Below are 25,180 nucleotides of genomic sequence, written 5' to 3'. Positions count from 1 at the left end.
TCACGTTCTCCTTACATTGCTCGGTGTCACATTCTCCTTACATAGCTCAGTGTCACATTCTCCTTACGTAGCTCAGTGTCACGTTTCCTTATGTAGCTCAGCGTCACGTTCTCTTTACGTAGCTCAGCGTCACGTTCTCCTTACGTAGCTCTGTGTCACATTCTCCTTACGTAGCTCAGTGTCACGTTCTCTTTACGTAGTTCAGCGTCACGTTCTCCTTACGTAGCTCTGTGTCACGTTCTCCTTACGTAGCTCAGTGTCACGTTCTCCTTACGTAGCTGAGTGTCACATTCTCCTTACGTAGCTCAGTGTCACATTTCCTTACATAGCTCAGTGTTACGTTCTCCTTACGTAGCTCAGTGTCACGTTCTCCTTACGTAGCTCAGTGTCACATTCTCCTTACATAGCTCAGTGTCACATTCTCCTTACGTAGCTCAGTGTCACGTTCTCCTTACGTAGCTCAGTGTCACGTTCTCCTTACGTAGCTCAGTGTCACATTCTCCTTACATAGCTCAGTGTCACATTCTCCTTATGTAGCTCAGTGTCAAATTCTCCTTACTTAGCTCAGTGTCACATTCTCCTTACTTAGCTCAGTGTCACATTCTCCTTACTTAGCTCAGTGTCACGTTTCCTTATGTAGCTCAGCGTCACGTTCTCTTTACGTAGTTCAGCGTCACGTTCTCCTTACGTAGCTCTGTGTCACGGTCTCCTTACGTAGCTCAGTGTCACGTTCTCCTTACGTAGCTGAGTGTCACATTCTCCTTACGTAGCGCAGTGTCACGTTCTCCTTACGTAGCGCATTGTCACATTCTCCTTACGTAGCTCAGTGTCACGTTCTCCTTACGTAGCTCATTGTCACATTCTCCTTACGTAGCTCATCGTCACATTCTCATTACGTAGCTCAGTTTCACGTTCCCCTTATGTATCTCAGTGTCACGTTCTCCTTACGTAGCTCAGTGACACATTCTCCTTACGTAGCTCAGTGTCACATTCTCCTTACGTAGCTCATTGTCACATACTCCTTACGAAGCTCAGTTTCAAATTCTCCTTACGTAGCTCAGTGTCACATTCTCCTTACGTAGCTCAGTGTCACATTCTCCTTACGTAGCTCAGTGTCACGTTCTCCTTACTTAGCTCTGCGTCACGTTCTCCTTACATTGCTCGGTGTCACATTCTCCTTACATAGCTCAGTGTCACATTCTCCTTACGTAGCTCAGTGTCACGTTTCCTTATGTAGCTCAGCGTCACGTTCTCTTTACGTAGCTCAGCGTCACGTTCTCCTTACGTAGCTCTGTGTCACATTCTCCTTACGTAGCTCAGTGTCACGTTCTCCTTACCTAGCTGAGTGTCACATTCTCCTTACGTAGCTCAGTGTCACATTTCCTTACATTGCTCAGTGTTACGTTCTCCTTACGTAGCTCAGTGTCACGTTCTCCTTACATAGCTCAGTGTCACATTCTCCTTATGTAGCTCAGTGTCAAATTCTCCTTACGTAGCTCAGTGTCACATTCTCCTTACGTAGCTCAGTGTCACATTCTCCTTTCATAGCTCAGTGTCACATTCTCCTTACGTAGCTCAGTGTCCCATTCTCCTTACATAGCTCAGTTTCACATTCTCCTTATGTAGCTCAGTGTCAAATTCTCCTTACGTAGCTCAGTGTCACATTCTCCTTACATAGCTCAGTGTCACATTCTCCTTACGTAGCTCAGTGTCATGTTTCCTTATGTAGCTCAGCGTCACGTTCTCTTTACGTAGCTCAACGTCACGTTCTCCTTACGTAGCTCTGTGTCACGTTCTCCTTACGTAGCTCAGTGTCACGTTCTCCTTACGTAGCTGAGTGTCACATTCTCCTTACGTAGCTCAGTGTCACATTTCCTTACATAGCTCAGTGTTACGTTCTCCTTACGTAGCTCAGTGTCACGTTCTCCTTACATAGCTCAGTGTCACATTCTCCTTACATAGCTCAGTGTCACATTCTCCTTACGTAGCGCAGAGTCACGTTCTCCTTACCTAGCTCTGTGTCACATTCTCCTTAAGTAGCGTAGTGTCACGTTCTCCTTACGTAGCTCAGTGTCACATTCTCCTTACGTAGCTCTGTGTCATGTTCTCCTTACATAGCTCAGTGTCACATTCTCTTTACATTGCTCAGTGTCACATTCTCCTTACGTAGCGCAGTGTCACGTTCTCCTTACGTAGCGCATTGTCACATTCTCCTTACGTAGCTCAGTGTCACGTTCTCCTTACGTAGCTCAGTGTCACATTCTCCTTACGTAGCTCAGTGTCACATTCTCCTTACGTAGCTCAGTCTCACATTCTCATTACGTAGCTCAGTGTCACGTTCCCCTTACGTAGCTCAGTTTCACGTTCCCCTTACGTATCTCAGTGTCACATTCTCCTTACGTAGCTCCGTGTCACATTCTCCTTACTTAGCTCAGTGTCACGTTTCCTTACGTAGCTCAGTGTCACATTCTCCTTACGTAGCTCAGTGTCACGTTCTCTTTACGTAGCTCAGTGTCACATTCTCCTTACGTAGCTCAGTAACACATTCTCCTTACGTAGCTCAGTGTCACGTTCCCGTTACGTAGCTCAATGTCACATTCTCCTTACGTAGCTCAGTGTCACGTTCTCCTTACGTAGCTCAGTGTCACATTCTCCTTACGTCGCTCATTGTCACAGACTCCTTACGAAGCTCAGTTTCAAATTCTCCTTACGTAGCTCAGTGTCACATTCTCCTTACGTAGCTCAGTGTCACATTCTCCTTACGTAGCTCAGTGTCACATTCTCCTTACATAGCTCAGTGTCACATTCTCCTTATGTAGCTCAGTGTCAAATTCTCCTTACGTAGCTCAGTGTCACATTCTCCTTACGTAGCTCAGTGTCACGTTTCCTTATGTAGCTCAGCGTCACATTCTCTTTACGTAGCTCAGCGTCACGTTCTCCTTACGTAGCTCTGTGTCACATTCTCCTTACGTAGCTCAGTGTCACGTTCTCCTTACCTAGCTGAGTGTCACATTCTCCTTACGTAGCTCAGTGTCACATTTCCTTACATAGCTCAGTGTTACGTTCTCCTTACGTAGCTCAGTGTCACGTTCTCCTTACGTAGCTCAGTGTCACGTTCTCCTTACATAGCTCAGTGTCACATTCTCCTTATGTAGCTCAGTGTCAAATTCTCCTTACGTAGCTCAGTGTCACATTCTCCTTACGTAGCTCAGTGTCACATTCTCCTTTCATAGCTCAGTGTCACATTCTCCTTACGTAGCTCAGTGTCACATTCTCCTTACATAGCTCAGTTTCACATTCTCCTTATGTAGCTCAGTGTCAAATTCTCCTTACGTAACTCAGTGTCACATTCTCCTTACATAGCTCAGTGTCACATTCTCCTTACGTAGCTCAGTGTCACGTTTCCTTATGTAGCTCAGCGTCACGTTCTCTTTACGTAGTTCAGCGTCACGTTCTCCTTACGTAGCTCTGTGTCACGTTCTCCTTACGTAGCTCAGTGTCACGTTCTCCTTACGTAGCTGAGTGTCACATTCTCCTTACGTAGCTCAGTGTCACATTTCCTTACATAGCTCAGTGTTACGTTCTCCTTACGTAGCTCAGTGTCACGTTCTCCTTACATAGCTCAGTGTCACATTCTCCTTACATAGCTCAGTGTCACATTCTCCTTACGTAGCGCAGAGTCACGTTCTCCTTACCTAGCTCAGTGTCACATTCTCCTTAAGTAGCGTAGTGTCACGTTCTCCTTACGTAGCTCAGTGTCACATTCTCCTTACGTAGCTCTGTGTCATGTTCTCCTTACATAGCTCAGTGTCACATTCTCTTTACATAGCTCAGTGTCACATTCTCCTTACGTAGCGCAGTGTCACGTTCTCCTTACATAGCGCATTGTCACATTCTCCTTATGTAGCTCAGTGTCACGTTCTCCTTACGTAGCTCAGTGTCACATTCTCCTTACGTAGCTCAGTGTCACATTCTCCTTACATAGCTCAGTGTCACATTCTCCTTATGTAGCTCAGTGTCAAATTCTCCTTACTTAGCTCAGTGTCACATTCTCCTTACATAGCTCAGTGTCACATTCTCCTTACTTAGCTCAGTGTCACGTTTCCTTATGTAGCTCAGCGTCACGTTCTCTTTACGTAGTTCAGCGTCACGTTCTCCTTACGTAGCTCTGTGTCACGGTCTCCTTACGTAGCTCAGTGTCACGTTCTCCTTACGTAGCTGAGTGTCACATTCTCCTTACGTAGCGCAGTGTCACCTTCTCCTTACGTAGCGCATTGTCACATTCTCCTTACGTAGCTCAGTGTCACGTTCTCCTTACGTAGCTCAGTGTCACGTTCTCCTTACGTAGCTCAGTGTCACGTTCTCCTTACGTAGCTCAGTGTCACATTCTCCTTACGTAGCTCATCGTCACATTCTCATTACGTAGCTCAGTTTCACGTTCCCCTTATGTATCTCAGTGTCACGTTCTCCTTACGTAGCTCAGTGTCACATTCTCCTTACGTAGCTCAGTGTCACATTCTCCTTACGTAGCTCAGTGTCACATTCTCCTTACTTAGCTCAGTGTCACGTTTCCTTACGTAGCTCAGTGTCACATTCTCCTTACGTAGCTCAGTGTCACTTTCTCCTTAAGTAGCTCAGTGTCACATTCTCCTTACATAGCTCATTGTCACGTTCTCCTTACGTAGCTCAGTGACACGTTTTCCTTACGTAGCTCTCTGTCATGTTCTTCTTACGTAGCTCAGTGTCACGTTCTCCTTACGTAGCTCAGTGTCAAGTTCTCCTGACGTAGCTCATTGTCACGTTCTCCTTACGTAGCTCAGTGTCACGTTCCCGTTACTGAGCTCAATGTCACATTTTCCTTACGGACCTCAGTGTCACGTTCTCCTTACGTAGCTCAGTGTCACATTCTCCTTACGTAGCTCATTGTCACATTCTCCTTACGTAGCTCAGTGTCACATTCTCCTTACGTAGCTCATTGTCACATTCTCCTTACGTAGCTCAGTGTCACATTCTCTTTACGTAGCTCAGTGTCACGTTCTCCTTACCTAGCTCAGTGTCACATTCTCCTTACTTAGCTCAGTTTCAGATTCTTTGTTTGAGAACAGTTTTGTGAAGCACTTTGGGAATAACTATACTTGCTAGTTTAGAGGCCATGCATGAATGCAAGTTGTTCGGTTTTGCATCCTTTCTTGGGATTTGAGTGACGCTGTCTAGCCCCTCCCTAATTGCCATTGAACTGTGTGGGTTACTAGGCCATTTCAGAGGGCACCACATCCACAAACACTCACTCCCTCCACCAGCGACGCACAGTAGCAGCAGTGTGTGTACCATCTACAAGATGCACTGCAGCAACTCACCAAGGCTCCTGAGACAGCACCTTCCAAACACATGACGACTACCATCTAGAAGGACAAGGGCAGCAGACACATGGGAACACCATCACCTGGAAGTTCCCCTCCAAATCACTCACCATCCTGACTTGGAAATATATCGGCCGTTCCTTCGCTGTCGCTGGGTCAAAATCCTGGAACTCCCTCCCTAACAGCACTGTGGTTGTACCTACACCACATGGACTGCAGCGGCTCAAGAAGGCAGCTCACCCCCTCCTTCTCAAGGGGCAATTAGGGATGGGTAATAAATGCTGGGCCCAGCCAGCGACGCCCACATCCTGTGAATGAATTAAAAATTCCATCTGACTCTCTTATTTTGCCTCATTATCATAGTTATGTGTAGCTCTGGGTGAACACACGGGCAGGTAATCTGCTGGAAGGGACCTTTGACAGGCATTCAGGAGTAGGTGACCAACACCTTTGGAAATTCTCGACAACACAAGCAACTCTATGATGCTCTTCAAAACCCACCTTTTAGATTGGGGTTTTGTCAGCTCTCCGAGGTGTCAGGTGTTGCTCTCTGAAGCATCTTGGCATGTGTTACTGTCTTAAGGATGGGATGTAAATGGTTGTTGACAGGGCTGACAGCTCCTTGGTGGGTGTGGTCCATTAGGGATCATCGGCTAGTGCTCACCCTGACACTCCTGGCTCACGGGGTGGCACTGACCGGTTAGCACACTCTCAGTTCCTTCCCAGCAAAAAGGATTAGTTCGGTCTTCACACCTGTTTGAGAATCTGAGTCTTTATGGACTCGGTTTCTGACTGAGGGAGGTTCACGGGTCTTTTTTAAAATATTCATTGATGGGATGTGGGTATCACCGGCTGGGCCCAGCATTTATTGCCCATCCCTAATTGCCCCTTGAGAAGGTGGGGGTGAGCTGCCTTCTTGAACCGCTGCAGTCCATGTGGTGTAGGTACACCCACTGTGCTGTTAGGGAGGGAGTTCCAGGATTTGGACCCAGCGACAGTGAAGGAATGGCCGATATATTTCCAAGTCAGGATGGTGAGTGACTTGGAGGGGAACTTCCAGGTGGCGGTGTTCCCATGTGTCTGCTGCCCTTGTCCTTCTAGATGGTAGTGGTCGTGGGTTTGGAAGGTGCTGTCGAAGGAGCCTTGGTGAGTTTCTGCAGTGCATCTTGTAGATGGTACACACACTGCTGCTACTGTGTGTCGGTGGTGGAGGGAGTGAATGTTTGTGGATGGGATGACAATCAAGCGGGGCTGCTTTGTCCTGGATGGTGTCGAGCTTCTTGAGTGTTGTGGGAGCTGCACTCATCCAGGCAAGTGGGGAGTATTCCATCACACTCCTGACTTGTGCCTTGTAGATGGTGGACAGGCTTTGGGGAGTCAGGAGGTGAGTTACTCACCGCAGGATTCCCAGCCTCTGACCTGCTCTTGTAGCCACAGTATTGATATGACTAGTCCAGGTCAGTTTCTGGTCAATGGTAACCCCCAGGATGTTGATTGTCACCTCGGTGTGTGGGTGTGAGTGAGTGGGAAGAGGGGTGAGTGAGTGGGGAGAGGTGTGAGTGAGTGAGTGGGGAGAGGTGTGAGTGAATGGGGAGAGGGGTGAGTGAGTGAGTGGGGAGAGGTGTGAGTGAGTGAGTGGGGAGAGGTGTGAGTGAGTGAGTGGGGAGAGGTGTGAGTGAGTGAGTGGGGAGAGGGGTGAGTGAGTGGGGAGAGGTGTGAGTGAGTGAGTGGGGAGAGGTGTGAGTGAGTGAGAGGGGAGAGGTGTGAGTGAGTGGGGAGAGGTGTGAGTGAGTGAGTGGGGAGAGGGGTGAGTGAGTGAGTGGGGAGAGGGGTGGGTGAGTGAGTGGGGAGAGGTGTGAGTGAGTGAGTGGGGAGAGGTGTGAGTGAGTGAGTGGGGAGAGGGGTGAGTGAGTGAGTGGGGAGAGGTGTGAGTGAGTGAGTGGGGAGAGGTGTGAGTGAGTGAGTGGGGAGAGGTGTGAGTGAGTGAGTGGGGAGAGGTGTGAGTGAGTGAATGGGGAGAGGTGTGAGTGAGTGAATGGGGAGAGGTGTGAGTGAGTGAGTGGGGAGAGATGTGAGTGAGTGAGTGGGGAGGGGTGTGCATGAGTGATTGCGGAGAGGGGTGAGTGAGTGGGGAGAGGAGTGATTGAGTGAGTGGGGAAAGGGGTGAGTGAGTGAGTGGGGAGAGGTGTGAGTGAGTGAGTGGGGAGAGGTGTGCGTGAGTGATTGCGGAGAGGGGTGAGTGAGTGGGGAGAGGGGTGATTGAGTGAGTGGGGAAAGGGGTGAGTGTGAGTGGGGAGAGGTGTGAGTGGGGAGAGGTGTGAGTGAGTGAGTGGGGAGAGGTGTGTGAGTGGGGAGAGGGGTGAGTGAGTGAGTGGGGAGAGGTGTGTGAGTGGGGAGAGGAGTGAGTGAGTGGGGAGAGGGGTGAGTGAGTGAGTGGGGAGCAGGGTGAGTGAGTGAGTGAGTACAGCTGAGTACCGATGTTTATACACAGGCCTGTGAGTGAGTACAGATGGGTACAGATGTTTATACACAGGCCTGTAAGTGAGTACAGATGTGTACAGATGTTTATACACAGGCCTGTAAGTGAGTACAGATGGGTACAGATGTTTATACACAGGCCTGTGAGTGAGTACAGATGGGTACAGATGTTTATACACAGGCCTGTGAGTACAGATGGGTACAGATATTTATACGCAGGCCTGTGAGTGAGTACAGATGGGTACAGATGTTTATACACAGGCCTGTGAGTGAGTACAGCTGTGTACAGATTTTTATACACAGGCCTGTGAGTGGGTACAGATGGGTACAGATGTTTATACACAGGCCTGTGAGTGAGTACAGATGGGTACAGATGTTTATACGCAGGCCTGTGAGTGAGTACAGATGGGTACAGATGTTTATACACAGGCCTGTGAGTGAGTACAGCTGTGTACAGATTTTTATACACAGGCCTGTGAGTGAGTACAGATGGGTACAGATGTTTATACGCAGGCCTGTGAGTGAGTACAGATGGGTACAGATGTTTATACACAGGCCTGTGAGTGAGTACAGCTGTGTACAGATTTTTATACACAGGCCTGTGAGTGAGTACAGATGGGTACAGATGTTTATACACAGGCCTGTGAGTGAGTACAGATGGGTACAGATGTTTATACACAGGTCTGTGAGTGAGTACAGATGGGTACAGATGTTTATACACAGGCCTGTGAGTGAGTACAGATGGGTACAGATGTTTATACACAGGCCTGTGAGTGAGTACGGATGGGTACAGATGTTTATACACAAGCCTGCTCCCGTACTGGCTCTCCCTGTCGGGACTTGTGAGGTATTGTATTGTATTGGTATTGTAGCAGAAATCTCAGAGTTATAGTTAACCAAACACTGGTTTGTCCAGCCCAGGAGGGGACAAGCTGTGGGAGATATAAATCAGATCCAAAGATGGGCTGCATGAGTCAGTGTGGGGAATATGACAGAGTCACATCCTGGATCCCAGATTTGGGATGGGAATCAGTGCAGCAAAGGAGGGAGAAGAATGGACTGAGCGTGCTGTGTAAAATAGGAAACAGGCTGGTGGGACTCGACAGGAACAGTACCTGGTGTCCCCCCTCCCAGCAATGACAAACCACAGGGTAGCCCATCCCCACAAACTACAAAGACCCTTTGTTTCCAAGACTGGGTATCAACAAGCTTTCTTTCTCTGAATCACAGAATTGTTATTGCATAGAGGGAGGCCATTCAGCCCATCCTGTTCACACCGGTTCTCTGAACGAACAAAGCAGCTAGTGCCAATCTCCTGCTTTCTCCCCCCTAACCCTGCACATTCTTCCTTTTCAGATAATTGTGTAATCCCATTCTGAATTCCCTCCATTGACCCTGTCTCCACCACACTCTCAGACAGTGCATTCCAGACCCTAACCACTCGATTGACCCTGTCTCCACCACACTCTCAGACAGTGCATTCCAGATCCTAACCACTTGCTGTGTAAAAAAGTTTCTCCTCATGTTGTCTTGGTTTCTTTTGTCAAACCCCTTAAATCTGTGCCCTCTGGCTCTCAATCCTTCCACCAATCGGAATCGTTTCTCCCTAACTACGCTGTCCAAACCCCTCATGATTTTGAATGCTTCTATCAAATCAGCTCTTAACCTTCTCTTCTCCAAGGAGAACAGTCCCAGCTTCTCCAATCTATCCACATCAGTGAAGTCCCTCATTCCTGAAAACAGTCCCATGAATCTTTTCTGCCCTCTCTCTGATGTTTCACGTTCTTCCTGAATCGTGGACCCCAGAATTGGACACACTGCTCCAGCTGAGACCGACCTTGATTGAATTTTTAGAGGAGGTGACCAGGTGTGTAGATGAGGGTAGTGCAGTTGATGTAGTTTATATGGATTTCAGCAAAGCCTTTGACAAGGTCCCACATGGGAGGCTTATAAAGAAGGTAAATGCACATGGGATACAGGATAATTTGATAAGGTGGATTCAAAATTGGCTTAGTTGTAGGAGACAGAGAGTGATGACAGAAGGATGCTTTAGTGACTGGAAGCCAGTGTCCAGTGGTGTCCCACAGGGATCTGTGCTGGGTCCCCTATTATTTGTCATTTATATAAACGACATAGATGACTATGTGGGGGGAAGGATTAGTAAGTTTGCGGATGACACAAAGATTGTCCGGGTGGTTAACAGTGAGGTTGAGTGTCTTGGGCTACAGGAAGATATAGACGGGATGGTCAAATGGGCAGATAAGTGGCAGATGGAATTTAACCCTGAGAAGTGTGAGGTGATACACTTTGGAAGGAGTAATTTGACAAGGAAGTATTCAATGAACGGCATGACACTAGGAAGTTCTGAGGAACAAAGGGACCTTGGTGTGAGTGTCCATAGATCTCTGAAGGAGGAGGGGCATGTTAGTGGGGTGGTGAAAAAGGCATATGGGACAATTGCCTTTATCAATCGAGGCATAGATTACAAAAATAGGGAGGTCATGTTGGAGTTGTATAGAACCTTGGTGAGGCCACAGCTGGAGTACTGTGTGCAGTTCTGGTCACCACATTATAGGAAGGATATGATTGCACTGGAGGGGGTGCAGAGGAGATTCACCAGGATGTTGCCTGGGATGAAACATTTAAGTTATGAAGAGAGGTTGGATAGACTTGGGTTGTTTTCGTTGGAGCAGAGAAGACTGAAGGGCGACCTGATTGAGATGGACAAGAATATAATGGGCATGGACAGGGTGGATAGGGAGCAGCTGTTCCCCTTAGTTGAAGGGTCAGTCACGAGGGGGCATAAGTTCAAGGTGAGGGGCAGGAGGTTTAGGGGGGATGCGAGGAAAAACTTTTTTACCCAGAGGGTGGTGACGCTCTGGAATGCGCTGCCTGGGAGGGTGGTGGAGGCAGGTTGCCTCACATCCTTTAAAAAGTACCTGGATGAGCACTTGGCACATCATAACATTCAAGGCTATGGGCCAAGCGCTGGTAAATGGGATTAGGTAGGTAGGTCAGGTGTTTCTCACTTGTCGGTGCAGACTCAATGGGCCGAAGGGCCTCATCTGCATTGTGTGATTCTGAGCCTGCTCTACTATTCATTATGATCATGGCTGATCATCCAGTTCAATTGCCTGTTCCTGCTTTCTCCCCATATCCCTTAACCCCTTTCGCCCTAGGAGCTGTATCTATAGAAACATAGGACATAGGAATAGGGATATCCCTGAGGTAGTGGAGGGCTCCATAAAAATGCAAGTCCTTTCTTGGTAAATTGTGATGTCTGAACTGTGCCAGATGTGTGCTGGATGCAAGCATTATCTACAGACACTTGTGTTAAGTCCCATAGAGTCACCCCCTTGTAAGGAACGATAATATCCTTGTCATGTAGAACATGTTCTCCTGCGCTGTCCAGGTTTATCCCAGTCTCTCAGCTCCCTGAAGATTAAAATCCTCAAACTGTTGTTGAGGAAGCTGAGCCTCAGATTATCTAGAGCTGAAATATTGCCTGGAGGGTGGTACCTAGGGGAGGGGGGGCTGAGGTTTCTACTATGACAGGTGGGGATGAAGTTGAAAATGGCAGCGGAGGAGGGGAACATTCACTATGGCGTTGGTGGGGGAGGGGCTGCGGTTTGGGGACAAACCTTGGGTAGCCTGACAGGGCAATTAAGACCTCTCCGTAGGTGCCCACTGCCATTCTCCGGTTGGCATGCAGGCCTCTCCAGCTCCATGGTCAAAACATGGTCAAGGGATGGTGAGGTCCATTCTGTCGGGAACACCCAACCACCACCACCAGCAGACCCCCCACCCCCTCACCACGCCCCCAAGGTAAGATACAGGAGCAGGAATGCACCATTTGGCCCCTCAAGCTTGATTCACCATTCTATACTATCGTGGCTGATCGTGTAGCTCAGCTTGACTGCCCCACCCACTCCCCATTGCCCTCGATTCCCCAAGAGGCCAAATATTTGTCCATCCCAGCCGTAAATATATCCAACGATGGAGCATCCACAATCCCTCTGGGGTAGAGAATTCCAGAGATTCACAACCCTTTGAGTGAAGAAATTTCCCCTCATCTCAGTCCCTAAGTGATCGGCCCCTCATCCTGAGACTGTTCCCCGTGTTCTAAACTCCCCAGACTGCAGGGGGGTGGGGTGGGGACAATCTCTCCGCGTCCACCCTGTCAAACCCCTTCAGAATACCACATGTTTCAATGAGATCGTCTCTCATTCATCGAACCTCTCCACCCACCCCCATGGCCATCACTACGACCATTCAGAGGATGAGGGGGAGCAACATCCTGCAATTGTGGCCTTTCTTGAGGCGAGGAATTTTTAGAATCTCTTCTCCACCCAACAATCTGGAGCTTTCGTGGTCACTCACTGGCTCCACATCCCGAACTGAAACGATTGACCAAATTTAAATTCAGCCAGCTCCCGTGGTGGGATTCGAAGCCGCGTTCCTAGTCGGGTTGCTAGTCAAGGCCTCTGGGTAACAGCCCCTATAACACGGCCGCCATGCAACTGCCTGCGGAGTGAACAGAAATGCTGGCCTCGGTTTTCATTGGTGTCTTCACTTGGTTGGCTTAGTCCTCTTTCAGATTACCCTTAGTTTTGGAGTTTTATCCGTTTGTTTTCGGGTAAATCTCCTCCACACCCTCTCCCAGGCCTTGGATATCCTTCCCACTGTGTGGGGCCCGGAATCAGACACAATCCTCCAGCTGAGGCTTAACCAGCGAGTTAGCGTGACTTCCGCGCTTTCGTACTCTCAGGTTACAGAGCCCAGCGTCCTGCATGGCTTTTTTAACAGCTGCACCAACTTGCCCTGGGGTCTTCAAAGATTTCTGCATTTGTTTCAAGTTGACTCGATCAAACTCTCTCATGATGTTGAAGATCCCGTTAGGTTCTCCTTTATATCTTTGTTAATAGGGAGAGACGAAGAGGGGGTGGGAGGAGGCTTGTGTGGAGCAGAAACACCAGTATGAACTAGTTGGGCTGAATGGCCTGTTTCTGTGCTATAATATTCTACATTTTTTTTAAAAAAGGAGCCAGAAGAGGCCATCCAATCACTCAGGTCTGCTCTATCGATGAATCCATGCCTCTCATGGATGGACAATAAGACCATCAGACATAGGAGCAGAAATTAGACCATTCGGCCCATCAAGTCTGCTCCGCCATTCAATCCTGGCTGATAGGTTTCTCAACCCCATTCTCCCGCCTTCTCCCTGTAATCTTTGATCCCCTTACCAATCAAGAACCTATCTATCTCAGTCTTAAATACACTCAATGACCTGGCCTCCACAGCCTTCTGTGGCAATGAATTCCATAGATTCACCACTCTCTGGCTAAAGAAGTTTCTCCTCATCTCTGTTCTAAAAGGTCTTCCCTTTACTCTGAGGCTGTGCCCTCGGGTCCTAGTCTCTCCTACTAATGGAAACATCTTCCCCATGTCCACTCTATCCAGGCCTTTCAGTATTCTGTAAGTTCCAATCAGATCCCCCCTCATCCTTCTAAACTCCATCGAGTATAGACCCAGAGTCCTCAAACATTCCTCATATGTTAAGCCTTTCATTCCTGGGATCAGTCAATCCCTCTTCCATCCATTTGTTACCTCCAGACTCGACTAATCCAACACACTCCTGGCTGGCCTCCCACATTCTACCCTCCATAAACTTGAGGTCATCCAAAACTCTGCTGCCTGTGTCCACACTCACACCGAGTCCCATTCCCCTATCACCCCCTGTGCCCGCTGACCCCACACTGGCTCCCGGTCAAGCAACAACTTGGTTGTAAAATTCTCACCCCTGTTTTCGAATCCCTCCATGACCTCGCCCCTCCCTATCTCTGTAACCTCTAGCCTACAGCCTTCCAAGATCTCTGTGCTTCTCCCCTTCTGGCATCTTACATGAGCAACCCCGGTTTTAATCGCTCCACCATCGGTGGCCGTGCCTTTGAGTACCAGAGTCCGAATCTCTGGAATTCCAACCCTCAACCTCTCGGCCTCTCTCTCTCCTCCTTTACGGCACTCCTTAATACCTACCTCTTTGACTGAGCTTTTTGTCCCAATCCCTAATATCTCCCCGTGCTTTCTGACACTTCCGGCGAAACATCTTGGGACATTTTATATGGTCAGAGGTGCTGCATGAATGTAAGTTTTTGCTGTAGGTGGTGTCTAATCCACCCTTAACTTCACCTGGGCCCTGGAACCCTTACCCAATTGAAACACCACTGATATGCATGAGGTAAAACACAATTTGAAAGCGAAGGCATTTCAAGAGGAGGTGCATAGAGTTTTGAAGTATTGAGGAGTTGAGGGTCGTGAGCAGTTGGCATGAAAGAGGAGTTGAGGCCTGGGGCAGATCAGCCATGATCTTATTGACTAGCAGGCAGGCTTGAGGGGCCGAATGGCCTAATCCTGCTCCTATTCCTTATGTCCTCGTGAGAGGCTCTGTAATGAGGAGAACCCAACAGGGCTTAGAAGTCAATTCTACTAATCCCACTTTTATTGAGGGTGGGAGTAGGTCAGAGAGAGTCCTGTTCTGCTTTCCATTTGTCAAGCACTCTGTGGGTGTGTTTTAATGAGTCAACACCAAACAAGGAGACTGATCGTTGTCATTAATGCTAAGGGGAGGTTGAAAAGAGGTGCTCAAAATTACCAGGGGGATATCTGGAGAGTGCATGTTCCTCACAGTCAGAAGCAATGAGATTGAAGAGAATCAGTAAAGGAACCAGAGGGGGAGATGAGGAGAATTGTTTTCCACACAGGGAGTTGTTGTGTGGATCTGGAAGGCACTGCCTGAAAGGGCGGTGGGAGCAGATTCAATAGGAACTTTCAAAATGGGGGAACTGGAGAAATACTTGAAGGGGGAAGATTTGCAGGGATATGGGGGGAAAGAGTAGGAGGGAGTGTGGGACTAATTGGAGAGCTCTTTCAAAGACCCAGCACAGGACCGATGGGCCGAATAGCCTCCTGTGCTCTAGGATGCTGTAATTTCGATTGTACTGGATGAATTTTCCTGTACGTTGGGTTATATTATCAGGGACAGTTTGTGTTTCTCTGTTGCTCCGATACACCATGTGGTGTAATTTAGGGGAAGACTCGATAGCAGGAATTTTATTGGATCAAAACTTGGGTGGGAGGCATTAGCCGTGTGATTGGAGTGAGTCCGCGGCTTCAGGAGGGGAGGAGAGCAGCTGGGGAAATGGATGTCAGGTTGGCCATTGGGAGTGTCAGGAGCAGGAGTTACACAGAGGCTTCGGACCTCCTTCTCTGGAATGACATTGCAAATTCCAAAAGGCTGATGGGAAAATGGGAATGATATTTCATTCAGCACACCAAGGACTAAGGTACTTAGAGCAGATTCAGCAACGGGTTAGATACAGAATAAAGCTCCCTCTACACTGTCCCCATCAAACACTCCCAGGACAGGTACAGCACGGGGTTAGATACAGAGTAAAGTTCCCTCTACACTGTCCCCATCAAACACTCCCAGGACAGGGACAGCACGGGGTTAGATACAGAGTAAATCTCCCTCTACACTGTCCCCATCAAACACTCCCAGGACAGGTACAGCACGGGGTTAGATACAGAGTAAATCTCCCTCTACACTGTCCCCATCAAACACTCCCAGGACAGGTACAGCACGGGGTTAGATACAGAGTAAAGCCCCCTCTACACTGTCCCCATCAAACACTCCGTGGACAGGTACAGCACGGGGTTAGATACAGAGTAAAGCTCCCTCTACACTGTCCCCATCAAACACTCCCAGGGCAGGTACAGCACGGGGTTAGATACAGAGTAAATCTCCCTCTACACCGTCCCCATCAAACACTCCCAGGACAGGTACAGCACAGGGTTAGATACAGAGTAAAGCTCCCTCTACACTGTCCCCATCAAACACTCCCAGGGCAGGTACAGCACGGGGTTAGATACAAAGTTATGCTCCCTCTACACTGTCCCCATCAAACACTCCCAGGACAGGTACAGCACGGGGTTAGATACAGAGTAAATCTCCCTCTACACTGTCCCCATCAAACACTCCCAGGACAGGTACAGCACGGGGTTAGATACAAAGTTATGCTCCCTCTACACTGTCCCCATCAAACACTCCCAGGACAGGTACAGCACGGGGTTAGATACAGAGTAAATCTCCCTCTACACTGTCCCCATCAAACACTCCCAGGACAGGTACAGCACGGGGTTAGATACAGAGTAAAGCTCCCTCTACACTGTCTCCAACAAACACTCCCAGGACAGGTACAGCACGGGGTTAGATACAGAGTAAATCTCCCTCTACACTGTCCCCATCAAACACTCCCAGGACAGGTACAGCACGGGGTTAGATACAGAGTAAAGCTCCCCCTACACTGTCCCCATCAAACACTCCCAGGACAGGTACAGCACGGGGTTACATACAGAGTAAAGCTCTATCTACACTGTCCCCATCAAACACTCCCAGGACAGGTACAGCACGGGGTTAGATACAGAGTAAATCTCCCTCTACACTGTCCCCATCAAACACTCCCAGGACAGGTACAGCACGGGGTTAGATACAGAGTAAATCTCCCTCTACACTGTCCCCATCAAACACTCCCAGGACAGGTACAGCACGGGGTTAGATACAGAGTAAAACTCCCTCTACACTGTCTCCATCAAACACTCCCAGGACAGGTACAGCACGGGGTTAGATACAGAGTAAAGCTCTCTCTACACTGTCCCCATCAAACACTCCCAGGACAGGTACAGCACAGGGTTAGATACAGAGTAAAGCTCCCTCTACACTGTCCCCATCAAACACTCCCAGGACAGGTACAGCACGGGGCTGGATACAGAGTAAAGTTCCCCCTACAATGCCCCATCAAACACATGAGTTACAGCATGAGATTAGATAGAGAGTGACACTCTATCTACATTCTATTCTCCAAGCACTGAGCTCCCCAATGATGGTGAACAGTACATTCTGGAACCTACTAGGGACCAGGCTATTTTGGAATTAGTAAAGTGTAATGTGACAGGATTAATTAAATATCTCACAGTAAAGGATCCTCTCGGCAAGAGTGATCATAACATGACAAACAGTGACCTTCACGTCACACAAGTGCCAGGCAATGACCATCCCCAAATGCAGCAAGACCTGGACAATATCCAGGCTTGGGCTGATAAGAGGCAAGTAACATTCACACCACACAAGTGTCAGGCAATGACCATCTCCAACAAGAGAGAATCTAACCATCGCCCCTTGACATTCAATGGCATTACCATCACTGAATCCCCCACTATCAACATCCTGGGGGTTATCATTGACCAGAAACTGAACTGGACCAGCCATATAAATACTGTGGCTACAAGAACAGGTCAGAGGCTGGGAATCCTGCGATGAGTAACTCACCTCTTGACTCCCCAAAGCCGCTCTACCATCTACAAGACACAAGTCAGGAGTGTGATGGAATACTCCCCACTTGCCTGGATGAGTGCAGCTCCCACAACACTCAAGAAGCTTGACACCATCCAGGACAAAGCAGCCCCGCTAGATTGGCACCCCATCCACAAACATTCACTCCCTCCACCACCGACGCACAGTAGCAGCAGTGTGTGTACCATCTACAAGATGCACTGCAGCAACTCACCAAGGCTCCTTAGACATCACCTTCCAAACCCACGACCACTACCATCTAGAAGGACAAGGGCAGCAGACACATGGGGAACACCACCACCTGGAATTTCCCTCCAAGTCACTCACCATCGTGACTTGGAAATATATCGCGTTCCTTCACTGTCACTGGGTCAAAATCCTGGAACTCCCTCCCTAACAGCACTGTGGGTGTACCTACACCACATTAACTGTAGTGGCTCAAGAAGACAGCTCACCACCACCTTCTCAAGGGGCAATTAGGGATGGGCAATAAACGCTGGCCCAGCCAGTGACTCCCACATCCCGTGAAAGATTTTTGAAAACGTAATCTCCAGCTCAGCATTAAAGAGGTAGTAACGGAACACTTTAAAAATTTTTATACAACCAGGCAGTGTCACCATGGTTTTGTGAAAGGGAAATGGTGTTTGACAAGTTTACTAGTACGCTTTGAGGATGTACAGAGCAGTGTGGCTAAAGAGGAAGCAGGAGATGCAGCATGTTTGGATTTCCAAAAGGCATTGGATAAGATATCACATAGAAGGCCGATACACAGGATGTATGGTGTTGGGGGTGATACATTATCATGGATAGAGAACTGGCTGAAACAGAGAGTAGGTATAACTGGGTAATTTTCAGCATGAAAAACTGTAACTAGGGGAGTGCCACAGGGATCAGTGCTGGGGCCACAACTATTACTATCTATAGTCATGACTTAGATGAAGGGACCAATCATATTCTAACCAAATTTAGTGACGACATGAAGATAGCAAGTTGTGAGGAGGATACAAAGAGTTCGCAAAGGGATATAGACAGGTTAAGCAAGAGGGCAAAACCTTAGCAGATGGAGCATAATGTGGGAACTCGTCCACTTGGGCAGGACGAATAGAAAAGCAGAGTACTGTTTTAGTAGAAAGAGACTGTAGAATGCTGCAGTACAGAGGGACCTGGGTGTCCTTGTACATGAATCTCAAAAAGACACCATGCAGGTACAGCAAGTGATTAGGAGGCACATGGATTGTTGGCCTATTTACAGGGGAGACGAAGTGTAAAACTCAGAGAGTTTTGCTACAACTGTACTGGGCATTGGTGAGACCACACCTGGAATACTGTGTATGGTCCTGGCCTCCTTACTTAAGGAGAGGTATACTTGAGTTCAGAGAAGCTTCACCCGGCTGATTCCTGGGATGAGGGGGTTGGTCTTATGAGGGAAGGTTGAGCAGGTTGGGTCTGTATCCACTGGAGTTTAGAGGAATGAGAGGTGACCTTATTGAAACATATCAGATTCTGAGAGGGGGCCTTGACAGGCTGTATACTGAGAGGGTGTTTCACCTCATGGGGGACTCTAGAACTGGGGGACACAGTTTCAGAATAAAGGGTTCCTCATTTAAGATGGAGACGAGGAGGGATTTCCTCCCTCAGAGGGTCGTTAGTCTGTGGAACTCTCTCCCCCAGAGAGACTGGGTCACTGAATATACTCGAGGCTGAGTTCGACAGATTTCTGATCGACAGGGGAGCCGAGGGTTATGGGGTGGGAGGGCAGGCGAAGAGGAAAGTGAAGTGGGGACCATAATCAGACCACAATCATGACCTTGTTGAATGGTGGAGAAGGCTCGAAGGGCCGAATGGCCTCTTCCTGCTCCTATTTCCCGTGATCCTATGTCTGTGTGGACCTGCGTCAGCTGCTGCTACACAGTCTTTCTGCAACTAACGCTGGGCATTTACCATCTTTAACCACCAGGGTGACAGGTCATCACTGGGGTACCAGTCCCCTCTTCACCCCGAGCTGACGGGGGTCCCGAGCCAGCGGAACATTTCTTGGCAATCGGACTGCGCGATTATCAGCGTTTCCGATGCCGGATTCCAGTCCACTTCCCCGCCCTGTGTTTATTAACCTCCTGTTCCTGCCCTTGGCCAGATTCCTGGATTAACTGTGCAACGAGCAGGAACTGATTCGCACCCTTCCCCGAATCCCCTGGTCCACTTCCTTCCTCCGCCAGTACTAAGTGGGAACTGAAGGGATGATTCACCCTGTCTGGGTGCCAGCGAGACCCAGAGTGTTTACACAGCTCAGCTGGTCCACACGGTCTCTCCCTGATCTTCTATCGAGAGGACTGAAGATGCCTCACGCTGTATCCTCTGAACTCTGGCAGAGGACACATGGCCCCACCACCCCACCACACCCCCCCATCCTCAGAGATCACTGCCTCATTGCCCTGTCCCTGGAAATGAACAGTCACTCAGCTGTGAGCAACTCGCCTTCATATAGCCGCATTCACCCAGTAAAACATCCCAGTTATCATCAGACACAAATGAACACGGAGCCTCGCTGGAGATATGAGGATCAGGTGACCCAAAGCTTGGTCTTAAGGAGGGAGAGAGAGAGGCGGAGAGGGGTTTAGGGAGGGAATTCCGGAGCTCAGGGCCCTCCCCTCCAGGCAGCTGAAGGCCCGGCCGCCAATGGTGGAGCGATGGGGAATCGGGAAGGATGCTCAAGAGGCCGGAATTGGAGGAGCGCAGAGATCTGGGAGGGTTGTAGGGGGCTGGAGGAGGTTACAGAGGGTTGTAGGGGGCTGGAGGAGGTTACAGAGGGTTGTAAGGGGCTGGAGGAGGATAAAGAGGGTTGTAGGGGGCTGGAGGAGGTTACAGAGGGTTGTAGGGGGCTGGAGGAGGTTACAGAGGGTTGTAGGGGCTGGAGGAGGTTACAGAGGGTTGTAGGGGACTGGAGGAGGTTACAGAGGGTTGTAGGAGCTGGAGGAGGTTACAGAGGGTTGTAGGGGGCTGGAGGAGGTTACAGAGGGTTGTAGGGGGCTGGAGGAGGTTACAGAGGATTATAGAGGGCTGGAGGAGGTTACAGAGGGTTGTAGGGGGCTGGAGGAGGTTACAGAGGGTTGAAGGGGGCTGGAGGAGGTTACAGAGGGTTGTAGGGGCTGGAGGAGATTACAGAGGGTTGTAGGGGCTGGAGGAGGTTACAGAGGGTTGTAGGGGGCTGGAGGAGGTTACAGAGGGTTGTAGGGGGCTGGAGGAGGTTACAGAACGTTATAGGGGCTGGAGGAGGTTACAGAGAGTTGTAGGGGCTGGAGGAGGTTACAGAGGGTTGTAGGGGCTGGAGGAGGTTACAGAGGGTTGTAGGGGCTGGAGGAGGTTACAGAGGGTTGAAGGGGGCTGGAGGAGGTTACAGAGGGTTGTAGGGGGCTGGAGGAGGTTACAGAGGGTTGAAGGGGGCTGGAGGAGGTTACAGAAGGTTGTAGGGGCTGGAGGAGGTTACAGAGGGTTGTAGGGGCTGGAGGAGGTTACAGAGGGTTGTAGGGGCTGGAGGAGGTTACAGAGGGTTGTAGGGGCTGGAGGAGATTACAGAGGGTTGTAGGGGCTGGAGGAGGTTACAGAGGGTTGTAGGGGGCTGGAGGAGGTTACAGAGGGTTGTAGGGGGCTGGAGGAGGTTACAGAAGGTTGTAGGGGCTGGAGGAGGTTACAGAGGGTTGTAGGGGGCTGGAGGAGGTTACAGAGGGTTGTAGGGGGCTGGAGGAGGTTACAGAGGGTTGAAGGGGGCTGGAGGAGGTTACAGAACGTTATAGGGGCTGGAGGAGGTTACAGAGAGTTGTAGGGGCTGGAGGAGGTTACAGAGGGTTGTAGGGGCTGGAGGAGGTTACAGAGGGTTGTAGGGGCTGGAGGAGGTTACAGAGGGTTGTAGGGGCTGGAGGAGGTTACAGAGGGTTGAAGGGGGCTGGAGGAGGTTACAGAGGGTTGTAGGGGGCTGGAGGAGGTTACAGAGGGTTGTAGGGGCTGGAGGAGGTTACAGAGGGTTGTAGGGGCTGGAGGAGGTTACAGAGATAGGGGTATTACAAGACTGGGAGCCAGAGTAAGTCACTGAGCACAGGTGAACGGGACTTGGTACGAGTTAGGACAGCAGGGTTTCAGATGGAGCTCAGGTTATGGAGGGTAGATGATGGGAGGTTGGCCAAGAGGTTAAGTGTCTCGTTCAGCTCCTTGCATGGCCAGTAAAGATTCCAGTGTGTGGGGTTGGAGTCACACATGAGCCCAGGTCCAGTGTGAAGGCAGCAGGTCTCTTCCTGGCACCGATATCAGTGATCCAGTATTTACAATGATCCGGAAGTTTTCTGGTAACTTTTCCTGATCGAGCAGATTTCTAGAATAGAGGAGATTGCAGAGCGGGGGAAGGATGAACAGTGAGAGAGAGAGAGCAACAGTGAGAGAGAGAGAGCGGCAGTGAGAGATAGAGCGACAGTGAGACAGAGAGAGCGACATTGAGAGAGATAGAGAGAGAGCAACAGTGAGAGAGATAGAGAGAGAGAGAGCAACAGTGAGAGAGATAGAGAAAGAAAGAGCGACAGTGAGAGAGAGAGAGAGCAACAGTGAGAGAGATAGAGAGAGAGAGAGCGACAGTGAGAGAGAGAGAGACAGTGAGAGAGAGTGAGAGAGAGCGACAGTGAGAGAGAGAGAGACAGTGAGAGAGAGAGAGAGAGAGCGACAGTGAGAGAGATAGAGAAAGAAAGAGCGACAGTGAGAGAGAGAGAGAGCAACAGTGAGAGAGATAGAGAGAGAGAGCGACAGTGAGAGAGACAGTGAGAGAGATAGAGAGAGAGCGACAGTGAGAGAGAGAGGAGAGAGCGACAGTGAGAGAGAGAGAGACAGTGAGAGAGAGAGAGCACAGTGAGAGAGATAGAGAGAGAGCGACAGTGAGAGAGAGAGAGCGACAGTGAGAGAGAGAGAGAGAGAGAGAGAGAAAGAGTGACAGTGAGAGATAGAGCGACAGTGAGACAGAGAGAACGACAGTGAGAGAGATAGAGAGAGAGCAACAATGAGAGAGATAGAGAGAGAAAGAGCGACAGTGAGAGAGAGAGAGAGCGACAGTGAGAGAGAGAGAGACAGTGAGAGAGAGAGAGCACCAGTGAGAGAGATAGAGAGAGAGCGACAGTGAGAGAGAGAGAGAGAGAGAGAGAGAGAGCGACAGTGAGAGAGAGAGAGACAGTGAGAGAGAGAGAGAGAGCACAGTGAGAGAGATAGAGGGAGAGCGACAGTGAGAGAGAGAGAGCGACAGTGAGAGAGATAGAGAGAGAGCAACAGTGAGAGAGATAGAGAGAGAGCAACAGTGAGAGAGAGAACGACAGTGAGAGAGAGAGAGAGCGACAGTGAGAGAGCAAACGACAGTGAGAGAGAGAGAGCGACAGTGAGAGAGAGAGCAACAGTGAAAGAGAGAATGCCAGTGAGATAGAGAACGACAGTGAGAGAGAGAGAGGGTGACAGTGAGAGAGAGAGAGAGCGACAGTGAGAGAGAGAGCAACAGTGAGAGAGAGAACAACAGTGAGAGAGAGAGAGAAAGAGAGCAACAGTGAGAGAGAGAACAACAGTGAGAGAGAGAGAGAAAGAGAGCAACAGTGAGAGAGAGAAAGCGACAGTGAGAAAGAGAAAGAGAGACTGAGAGAGAGAGAGACAGAGCAACAGTGAGAGAGAGAGAAAGAGAGAGCAACAGTGAGAGAAAGAGAGTGATGGTGAGAGTGAGAGTGAGAGTGACAGAGAGTGACAGTGTGAGAGAGTAACAGTGTGAGAGAGGGAGAGAGTGAGAGGGAGACGGATAGACAGTGAGAGAGAGAGACAAACCGACAAGGGGAGAGAGGGAGAGAGACAGAGAAAGAGAAGATACGGACAGAAGGAGGTGGACAGAGAGAGAGACAAAGAGAGACAGAATGAGAGAGAGAGAGACAGAGTGAGAGAGAGAGAGACAGAATGAGAGAGAGAGAATGAGACAGAGAGACAGAGTGAGAGAGAGAGACAGAGGGATAGGGAAACGGTGAGAGAGAGGGATAGGGAGAAAAAGTGAGAGAGAGAGGGAGACAGAGTGAGAGAGATGTTGAGAGTGAGAGAGACGGTGGGAGTGAGAGAGAGAGAGAGACAGAGTGAGAGGGACACAGTGAGAGAGAGAGAGGGAGAGGGAGACAGAGTGAGAGAGAGTGAGAGAGATGGTGAGAGTGAGAGAGAGTGAGACAGAGTGAGGGAGATGTTGAGAGTGAGAGAGACGGTGGGAGTGAGAGAGAGAGAGACAGAGTGAGAGGGACACAGTGACAGAGAGAGAGGGAGAGGGAGACAGAGTGAGAGAGAGTGAGAGAGATGGTGAGAGTGAGAGAGAAAGAGACAGAGTGAGAGAGTAAAGGGAACTGTGAGAAAAGTGAGAGAGAGGGAATGAGACAGATTGAGAGAGACAGGAGAGATAGAGATGGGGAGAGTGAGAGAGGGAGTGGGAGATAGAGTGAGAGAGAGAGAGAGAGAGAAGACAGAGTGAGAGAGAGAGAGAAACAGAGCGAGAGAGTAAAGGGAACTGTGAGAAAAGTGAGAGAGAGTGAGTGAATGAGACAGAGAGAGAGACACCGGGGGAGAAAGATTAGGAGAGAGAGAGAGAGTGGGAGACAGTGAGAGAGAGAGAGAGAGGGAGACAGAGTCGGCAGATAAAGTGAGAGACCGAGTGAGAGGGTGACAGAATGAGAGAGAGAGTGGGAGAGGGAGAAAGACTAAGAGAGAGAGAGAGACAGAGTTTAACAGAGAGAGAGAGGGAGAAAGAATGAGAGAGAGAGACAGAGAGAGAGTGGGAGACAAAGTGAGAGAGAGAGGTTGAGACAGAATGAGAGAGTGATAGGGAGACAGGGTGAGTAGGAGAGGGACGGAGACCGAGTGAGAGGGAGACATAGTAATAGAGAGGTGGAGGCAGAATGAGTGAGAGGGAGACAGAGTGACAGAGAGAGAGTGAGAGAGACTAAGACAGAGTTATAGAGAGAGAGAGAGAGACAGAGTTTGAGAGAGAGGGAGAAAGAGTGAGGATAATAGAGTGAGAGGGAGACAGAGGAGAGAGATAGGGAGACATAGAAATAGAGAGGGAGAGAGAGAATGAGCGAGAGGGAGGGAGACAGAGTGAGGGAGAGAGAGGAAGACGGAGACAAGAGAGAGAGAGACATAGTGAGAGAGAGAGTCAGTGATAGGGAGAGAGAGCGAAGGAGATAGAGTGAGAGAGAGGGAGACAGAGTGAGGGAGATAGGGAGACAGAGTGATAGGGTGCAGGAGGCAGAATGAGGGAGAGAGTGGGATACAGTGAGAGAGAGAGAGAGGGAGAGACAGAATAAGAGAGAGAGAGAGGGAGATAGAGACAGTGAGAGAGAGAGACAGAGTGAAAGAGAGAGAGAGAGTGAGACAGACTGTGAGAGATGGAGGATAACAGAGTGAGAGAGAGATAGAGGACAGAGTGAGGGAGAGGGAGGGAGACAGTGAGGGACAGATAGGCAGACAGAGTGAGAGTGGAGGGAGACAGGGTGAGGGAGAGAGAGAGAGGAGACAGAATGTGAGAGAGGGAGACAGGGTGAGGGAGAGAGAGAGAGGAGACAGAATGTGAGAGAGAGAGAGAACGGGAGGCAGACTGAGGGAGAGAGAGAGATTTCGAGCCAGGGAGACAGAGTGAGAGAGTGGCAGTGAGAGAGAGGGAGACAGAATGAGCGAGAAAGAGAGAGACTGGGAGACATAGAGGCAGATAAAGTGAGAGACCAAGTGAGAGGGTAACAGAGTGAGAGAGGGAATGAGACAGAGTGAAAGAGAGAGAGAGGATAACAGAGTGAGAGGGAGTGTGTGAGAGAGAGGGAGAGTGAGACAGAGTGAGAGAGAGATAGAGGACAGAGTGAGGGAGAGGCAGGGAGACAGTGAGGGATAAATAGGCAAA

At 49.5% G+C, this 25,180-nt stretch overlaps 1 protein-coding gene across 4 annotated transcripts in view; it reads left to right on the top strand.

Moving 5' to 3' along the window:
• LOC121272275 (neuroligin-4, X-linked-like) overlaps positions 1 to 25,180 on the top strand; it is a 1,033,091-nt gene that overhangs the window by 314,348 nt on the left and 693,563 nt on the right. The window contains exons 3-4 of one of the 4 annotated variants that reach the window (XM_041178832.1): positions 19,799 to 19,826; positions 22,064 to 22,115. The exons of the other annotated variants lie outside the window; for them this stretch is intronic. Coding sequence (XP_041034766.1) covers positions 19,799 to 19,826; positions 22,064 to 22,115 — 80 coding nt within the window. The remainder of the gene's footprint in view (positions 1 to 19,798; positions 19,827 to 22,063; positions 22,116 to 25,180) is intronic. 4 annotated transcript variants of the gene reach the window in all.

This window comes from Carcharodon carcharias, chromosome 33 (genome assembly GCF_017639515.1).
Source record: "Carcharodon carcharias isolate sCarCar2 chromosome 33, sCarCar2.pri, whole genome shotgun sequence".
NCBI classification, from domain to species: domain Eukaryota; kingdom Metazoa; phylum Chordata; class Chondrichthyes; order Lamniformes; family Lamnidae; genus Carcharodon; species Carcharodon carcharias.
This window is presented reverse-complemented; position numbering and strand designations above follow the sequence as displayed.